This window comes from Littorina saxatilis, linkage group LG2 (assembly GCF_037325665.1).
Source record: "Littorina saxatilis isolate snail1 linkage group LG2, US_GU_Lsax_2.0, whole genome shotgun sequence".
NCBI lineage: Eukaryota > Metazoa > Mollusca > Gastropoda > Littorinimorpha > Littorinidae > Littorina > Littorina saxatilis.
The window spans coordinates 52,511,933-52,520,690 of NC_090246.1; the positions used below are offsets into that span (position 1 = coordinate 52,511,933).

The following is an 8,758-nucleotide window of genomic DNA, read 5'->3' on the forward strand; positions in this document are numbered from 1 at the left end:
TTGATACAGTTACTACAATTCTGAGTGACAGCTGGTCTCGGCTGAAAAAAATACTTGGTCAACATAGGTGGGGTAGAAAGTGTTAAGACAGTGCATCACTGGACTAGCTTAATTGCATGCAATGAATTAAAAGATCTTGTCTACTTTTTGTGGTGCACTGCTCAGTTGACAAACTTCTTTTCAAATTTAGTTCTGGGCAATACAGTTAAAGCAAAGCCAGTGGATGAATGGCCTCAGCAAGGTACGTGTATCTTTCACGTGGCGGTCAATACAAGATTGCCCGTTTGACAGTACCTTGTCTGCAAGGGTACGTAAGCATTTTTTTAAGAACACACACAACCAGCAGTCTGTTATACACACTTCCAAAAACAAGGGGAAGAACAACAGGCATCAAGTCAAAAAAAACCAATTTATTCTTCCAGTTCCGCTCATCCTCACATGTTCTTCAAATAAACATCACTGCAAGATACAGGACATAACGTCAGCACAAACAACGCTTCACACAATACCAACCAGAGCATTCAAGCCAATGACAAAATTTCACTCGCTTCAAATTTGAATTGACAACATTAAAGATAAAACAATATTTAAAAAGCAAAGATAAACAAGTACAAACAACCAAGTCTCCAGAGAAAAAATAACCAAAGTGTTCAAATCTCAACTGTTCAAATGGATGCACAACGCATCACGTCTCCTAGTTTTCTTCAGCTTCAGCAGACAATTGACATAAGGATGAAAAATGATGAGGGCATTCTGATGTGAGCATAAATAGTTATGTGATGAGTCTGTGTACAAAATAAACACATTGTCAGTGTGCCATTATGCGCACAACGGTCAATACACTACATTTTTGTTTCCCTGTCTTTTGTCCAACCATAAGGAACCTACCCTTGACACAGAATCTAAAACAGAACACAAACTGAACTAGTAAATAGAAGAAGAAAAAAGACCAGCACAAATTTCTATGCCAAGTTCCTAAAGATTTGAGAAGTAGCCTTGAATGATTTTTTCATAAATGTAGCTTTTTTTGTGATTCTTGTTCTCACAGATTTACACAATGGGAATCGTTACCATTTTTACCTCTTTTGTTGTTCAAATGTCAAGTGACAGACCACCTCTGTACAACAAGAGACACTGCTGAGTCTATAAGAGTTCACTGTCCATAATATTATACATAATGCCAGCCTTCAAGAACACAAGCAAAACTGGACAGTGGTATATTATACGACCAACAGAACTGCTTCGCTGATTATCGTGAAGAGCTTGAGCTGGATCTGCTGTAGCGTCGTCGTCTTGCAGGAGATCTGGACCGAGATCGTCTGCGAGGTGGGCTTCGACGTCTTGGAGGTGAAGGTCTGCAAACATGCACAAAAATAAAATGTTAAAGGTTCAGCTGATCTAGGTATATAAACCTCCAAAGAACACAAAGACAAAACTGGAATCTGACAAATGCAAGAATGACTTGGCTGCTTTGTTTCCTGTTTCGGTGGCATATTCGTCCCAGCCATAATTATCACATACAGGTGGTCAACAGCAACCTGGAAAAACAAACATGCTTGCCTGACATTTATGGACAGGACCTGCAAAGCATCACAGCTAATTCAGTATATTATAAGACGTTTGGTGGGTTATTGACAGTCCAGCTTTTGGAACGGTCCGAGGGGAGCATGTCCTCTTCTGTTTCATCTCTATTGACCGGGGCAGGAGGCAGAGGTTGATAAAAATAAAACACAAATAAAACACAAGGTGACATACTCCCCTGGTCTGACAACCTGCCAACCATTGTTTTTGACATCATTTTGTTTGTGAAAAAGTAAATGCCAAATCATGCACATTGAACCATGTTTTGAACCCAAATTTCAATATACATGTTCAGGGCCCTAACATAACTGTGGCAATCAAAAACAAACGCGACGAGCGTTCTCAGTAGACCAGCAAGTGAAAGGTAGTGAAAGGTTGGTTTTTTCCCAGTGTTTTGAGTTGATGACATTGTCAAACATTTGACAAGTATGTAAGGTTGGTGCTTGTTTTTCCAATGACTGAAATTATCATGCTTATGCTCTGGTATGGTCAGCATGTGTGAACGTTAGGGTTCAATCAGTTTGACTTGCAAGCTCTTCTCCCTACATAATGTGACGCAAACCAGAAATATACACACTCAGTGGCTTTGTTTAATGCATAGAAACCAGTAATTTGTTACCTTCCAACACTGTTTTTTGTTACCCAGCTCGTTATGAATGAAAAATCTTGGAAATGATGGCAATAGTGTTTGTTATTTATTAATAAGGTATCAAAACCAATCAAGCTACATGGCTTTTGGCAAGATGCTCACATCTCTGGTTCCTGGTCTTCAAAAACAAGAGCACAAGACAATGAAGCCATTCAAATGAATGCAGACAGGAAGTACCACCGACTATATATCCATCTAAAACTTAGCATTACACCTTTTTTTTGGTTGATCACTTTGTAAGAATAACACTGACCTTTCTGCAGTTAAAGTAAACGTGTGACAATAGCTAACGACCTACCGTCTACCACCAAAGCGGGGAGGAGAGTTCCTCCAGCGAGGAGGAGGTCTGCGAGGCGGGCTGCGTCTTGGTGGGGGACGTACCGGAGCACGAGGCATGTGCACTGCTCCAGCTGTGATCTCCTGCCCGTCAATCTGACCTGTAACCAAGGACAGGAAATAAGTTAGCATGACAGTCATTTTATTGACCAAGCCATCAGACAGAAGATGTGAATAGTGATACTACCCTTACACTGCCAGGGGAATGTATTGCCCCCCTGATGACACACTCGCACACACTTAAAGGCGAAGTTCGGGAGGAATTTTTCTGCGAGTACGAAGATTTGATTAATGACCTCAAGACGCGCAACTGACACTCACACCCTCTATCCAACAAGTGTCTGGAACTGTTTAGATAAGCAGTAGTATGGTGGTATCTCTGATTACTGGACCGAGAAAAAAGGGGAAGTCACTGTTTCGTTCACTTTCCTGTCTTCGTGTGAAATTGGAGACGGCCTGTAAATTAGCCTGTGGGCATAGGGAAGCTGGGTGTTGATAACTAATGATAACAGACTTGGAGGAACGAGTGGCTGTAGCACATAGCAGACATTCTTTCAAAACTGCGGCTTTAAGTTTGTTTTGCCTTTGGCTGTTGTTGAGTGTATGTTTGCCTCAGGCTCCCAGAGGTTTCGAATCAGTCACTGGTGACTATTAACTAACATTCAACAAATTGTAAAGTTCTTGGCCCAGTATGGTGGAGGTTAACAGCTCACAAAATGGAACTGACTGCTAGATTTTGTTAACAAAGCTAGAGTATGTCCACTTTAAACTCTCTGCCACTGAGTTCAAGTGGTTCACTTTCATGACAGGTTTAGCGCAACTTTAAAAAAAAATCCTTGCTTTCCAATGTACACCGTTCAGAAGATCCCAAACACCAAGAATAAGAAATATGACAAAAGTTGAACAGCAAACGTACCTCCATCCATGTACTTGACTGCCTTTTCTGCGTCATCAGGGTTTTCATACTCGACGTAGGCATGCCCTCGTGAAGTGTTGGGATGTATGCGGTCATTTGGCATGTCTATGTACTTAATGGTCCCGTACAGCGAAAAGATTTCCTGGATGTGATCCTTGTTGACATTGCGTGTCAGCCGCCCAACATGAACCTTGCAGGGCCTCGGCGTTGGACTGCGCTTCCTCTTCTTATTCTTGTCTTTGTCCCTGAAATCATTATAAGCATTCAAATCAACAGTTGAAGGGAAAATGTGACATAACCACATTTGAAGCTTCACAGGCACAAAACCTTCTTTGTCCTCAAGCAAATAATGTCTGCATAAGTTATAACTGCTAAATTTGTGCAAAAAATCATTAGTTTGAGTTGGATCGCAATTTGTGCAAATATAAGCAAAATAAGTTGCAAATTAATAGCGTATAAATAATAATCAAAATTATTTATTTAAGTAACCCAAAGAAACTCAACTGAGCCTTGTGCGACCAGATGAGCAATTATCAAGGATTGGCATCTTGAATTTCCTGGTGTTTAATTAAAAGCTTGGCAAACATGCTTTCAGACATAGGATCAGTACAAGTACAACCTACACACATCTGAAAATGAGGACTCACTTCTGCTCACTCGCAGGAAACATGTTTAGTGTGCCTTTGCTTTGAAAGTTGTGTTAATTTGACATAAAGTGGAATTGTAAGGACAGTTTCTTCAATTCTTGGTTCAATCATCTGCAGGCATAGATTATTAATTCTGTACTTAGTCTAACTCTTTAGTTCAAATTTTAGAGTACATTAGAAAATCTGACCCAAGCATTTAAGCAGACTTTCTCTTCGTCTGAAATCTGCTACCTCTGAAAGTGAAAATCGCCTATGATCTAATACATTAATTCCCATGCCTGTGTTTGAATGAAATCACCAAAAATATGTACCCGTCTCTGCGACGATGATCCCGTTCCCGACTGGAGTCACTGCTGGAAGAAGAGCGGGAACTGCCGGAACTGCCAGACCGTGAGCTGCTGGAGCCACTTCCACTGCTGGTGCTAGAGCTAGAGCTACCAGATGACCTTGACCTGCTGCTTGACCCTGACCTGAAATGAAAAATACCCTTTTCAGTTTCACAATGCACACTGGATGGCCTGGGGATAGCAACTAAAGGACTCTGAAGTCAAGTAAAGACAGTTGTAATCATCAAAAGATGAGAAATCTGAAGATAACAGTTACTCGTAACTATGCCTGACTTTACCTGCAAGTGCAGACAGGTAGTCGCAGGCTATAATATGAAAGTAAGTCACTACATTGTTATCACAGCAACCACTGGTGTATGTATAAAATTACAGTATATATATTATACTAGATGATTACCCGCTTCGCCGGGTACCGGCTTCGCCGGGATACCCGGCATCGCCGGGAAGAAGTAGACCCGAATACCCGGCGCACCATTTGCCGGGTGAGTGGCGCACAGTACACGATTGACGCCACACGAAGGAAGGGAGATAAATGCGCAAAACACTGGAGAAGATAAGGAAGAGTTACTGGGAATGGATGTACAGAAAAACCATAAAAAAACCAAAATCGGTTCAGCGCTGCACGCTGAGAGCACGTGTTGAAAATTTTCATTGACCAGATTATGTCAGGGGTCTACCTGAATATGCCCACCAAATTTGAAGCAGATCCATCGAGAACTTTGGCCGTGCATAGCGAACAGACAGAAAGACAGACAGACACACACAAGCCGTATATAGATATAGATATATATACATATGTTTGTATAGACACCATAACTCTGGAACCTTCTCTAGCATGAAAGCCTTCAGATTCTTTGAAATCAACTGAATATTCTTCCTTTTGTACACTTCTTTTTTTTTTGTTTTGAGATTGATAATTACGAAGAGAGGTTAATAATACTATAACAAGAGTGTCACTGTCAAACAACTTCCGAATCAAACTTCACTGTAGTGTGAATTGTTGATGCACAAAAGGGACTAAGAGTAAGATTAAAGCAACACTATTATAGTGTTAAAGGCATATGTACGCGCTCCCGTGTTTACAAAGTGTAGTTTGCCCATAATCGATGTCAAACGCACCATAAGACCATGTAATGACGATATGTCGCCATGCGCGGACCATATACATGCATTACAGCTTGTTTTAGAGTCTCAAAAACTTTGGATGTAAACAAAGACGCGGAGTTATTTCCCTTGCGTCAACGCTACCTCTGTTGGCAAATCTATAAATAGGACGATCCAGATCAAAATGAAAATTAACATATCTCAACATTGAAGGGGTCCTAGACCACAATATTTTGCAGGGAACTTAATTTAGCATGTCTCCAGCTGTTGGTAAAGCAATTAGCGTGTATAGGTCCAATTCATTCTTCTTACTCGGCGTGACGTTATCAAATGGATCGGCAAGCTTTAGCTCTAAGGGGCACAACTCCGCTCATACTCTCTTCTTTTTGCGTATTTCACTGTGTATGCAGACAAAATGAAGAAAACTGTGCATGCATGAGTCCAAAGGGGATCTGCCTTTTTAACACAACAGCACAACATAAAAAGTAAAGCAAGAATACATTATTATATTCATTTATTTATTCTTTATCTCAAATTACCATGCAGACAGTGCACCAAAATTCACAAGATAAAGCTCTCAAGACAGGCAAATGAGGTACAATGCAGCTCAGGTAACTACTGCAAAGTATAATTTTCAAAGCATCCTATCACAGTGTTCACTCTAAAGGCACAACCGATGGACAATTGTTGATTAGCGCACTGCACACAGCAAAAAATAACCAGTTATAATCGTCTTCTCCGCTCAGTAACTTCCTTCCAGTTGTCACCCTGATGGTAAACAACTTTAGGGATCCTAAAGTGTGCCTGCTGACTGCAGTTTTTGGCCACACAACGTGTCATTTTCACTTTTGTCGAGTCGCCACCCAACGCTCAAGCACTGTCAGAGATCGTGCAAGGCATCCAACATGGCGGCGGATGACCAATTCCAGAGAGTTACGACCTGTGATTCTCATACCGCGCGCGCCGAGTAGAAATGCTGTTGTTAACTTGAGTTTCTGCAATGGACCTATAGTCATCGAGTACATATGGCTTTAAGATAACTCTCTATAAGGCCACAAAAAAAAAAATTGTCTGTTTAGGGTAACATGACCAAAAAAAGTAGGGTCGGTAGGTAGGTAGGTTTTTTGTTTTTTTTTGGTAAATGCTATGTTGGCCGAACATTCACTTCTTATATTTGATGAATACATGTTTCAAAACTAACGTAAAAATAAAACAGAGAGAAAGGGAGAGAAAGAAACGCCAAATGTCTCTTTTTAGCATTTTTACCTCTTTTTTCTTCTTTTTTTTTTTTGAAATCAAAAAAAAGATTTTGGGTCGGCGCCAAATCGATAGGGTCGGTCGGGTTACCCTAAACAGACAATTTTTTTTTTTTGGCCTAAGGTCATCATACAAAAACTCAAATAATGAAAAATTACGCATAAATGTTGTAAAAATCACAACAATGAACAAATGGACAATACTCACGAACTGCTTCCCGATCCGCTACTTGTTGATCCACCACGTTTTTGTCTGTCTCTTCCCCGTTCTTTTTTCTCATCCTTATCTTTTTTCTTCTCTGATCCCTTCTTTGCATCTCCTTCTCCGGACTTCTTCTCAGGACTTTTGCTTCGGCTGTCAACAGAATAAGCAGCCACTAATCAAAATCAAAAATATAATTAACTGAATTTGTTGAGCCTCAAAGATGGATGTTACTGATTCCTATCTTTACCTCCCTATGGAACACCATTCATTTTAGTTTGTATGCTGTAAGTGTAACACCATGCAGGTACCACACAGTACCTGTACCAGTTCCAGATAAGCTATGCTTTAATTGCACTCAGTTCGAGACTGATGGATCTAATAATCATACATAAAAAGAACCTGATAAAAAAGTGATATAAGATTCTTGGGTAATGTTGACCTTTAGCGTTGTAAATTCTGGGATGGTTCTACAGTAATCTATATATTTTAATCCTCTAATTATGCAGAGCCTACTCTTGAAAGCTTATAACAAGTAATTGTATATACCTTTCAAGTTACGGAATGAACTGTATCTATATTTGCCTCTCATTTACATGGGTTTAACTTTAAGAAGGAAAACTTCAGGACCATCGTTGAGGCCTGGTTACGAGGCCCATAAGCACCCCCTGTCAGAATCCACTCCCTCTGTTCCCACACCACCCCCCCCCCACTTCCCTCCGCACTAGATTCCCCTCTCCAGACCCATCACCCACCCCCTCCTCTCAGCACTAGATTTCCTCCCCCCCTCCCCCCCCCTCTCCATCCCTCCCGACCCATAAGAAATTAGTAGTGATATAGGTAGAAACTATCGCTCTTGCTCCATATTGTTTGTCCTGTTTGTATTGTTTCGTCGGGGCCCAGTTGCTGTGCTAGGTTGCACTGGGTGGTAGGCTAGCCCCTCAGCCCAGGGCCTGAATTCGGGCGCCACAGCATAAATCGCGAAAAGCAATAGCTTGCCTACCAAGTTAAACCAACCCACTCCTGTTTTTATTTTCATAAGTACACTATATCCACTTTATCTTTCACTCTAGGGAAATTAGGCGTACCAACCAAATTAAGGATAGTTGCCCTTGACAGGGATGTCCTCACAATTGTGAAGAAGAAGAAGAAGAAGAAGAAGAAGAAGAAACAACATTTCATTTCTCACAAAATATATATGCCCATCAACATGAACTGAAAGAGTCCACTATAAATGGGCATTGTGTTCACATGACGGATGGGATGAAAAGGAAAGTTCAAAGCTCCATGTCTAATATTATACCATAGAAAAACTAAGAACACTTTGCAGTTACTGCGCAGAATAAATGTAGAACTTTACGGTAATGAGGGGGACATACACTGATACAGTATGCAATGGATTTCGACAATCCTGAAACTTAGTCAACTCAAACAGTGAAACTGAAAGACTTCTCATTGCCATTCTCAATTTTCCTTCAATCTTTGTTCAAAAGAAGCCGATCAGTTTTAAAATACACAAAAATGCAGTCAAAGAGTACATACGTTGCAGGCATCGTGTATGTCAGCAGCCGACCCTTCAGCTACGGTGCCTTTGATGGTTTCTGAGTGTGCAGATTTCACTGCGACAGGTATCTTTTCCTTGGCCTTTGCGGACGTCCACAAGATGCACGCCAAACGAAGCAATATGTGTGCAAGTAGTACATCGGTTGTGATTGGAGCA

General features: G+C 40.9%; 1 protein-coding gene across 1 annotated transcript; it reads right to left on the bottom strand.

Annotated features, from left to right (window-relative positions):
* Positions 1–390: 390 nt before the first annotated feature.
* Positions 391–8,721, bottom strand: LOC138959247 (RNA-binding protein with serine-rich domain 1-like). The gene is made up of 6 exons (XM_070330651.1): positions 8,581–8,721; positions 7,045–7,191; positions 4,441–4,599; positions 3,483–3,727; positions 2,529–2,667; positions 391–1,355 (listed from the first exon to the last, which is right to left on the bottom strand). The coding sequence occupies exons 1-6, from the start codon at positions 8,589–8,591 to the stop codon at positions 1,250–1,252; spliced, it is 807 nt and encodes a 268-aa protein (XP_070186752.1). The 5' UTR covers positions 8,592–8,721; the 3' UTR covers positions 391–1,249.
* Positions 8,722–8,758: the final 37 nt, after the last annotated feature.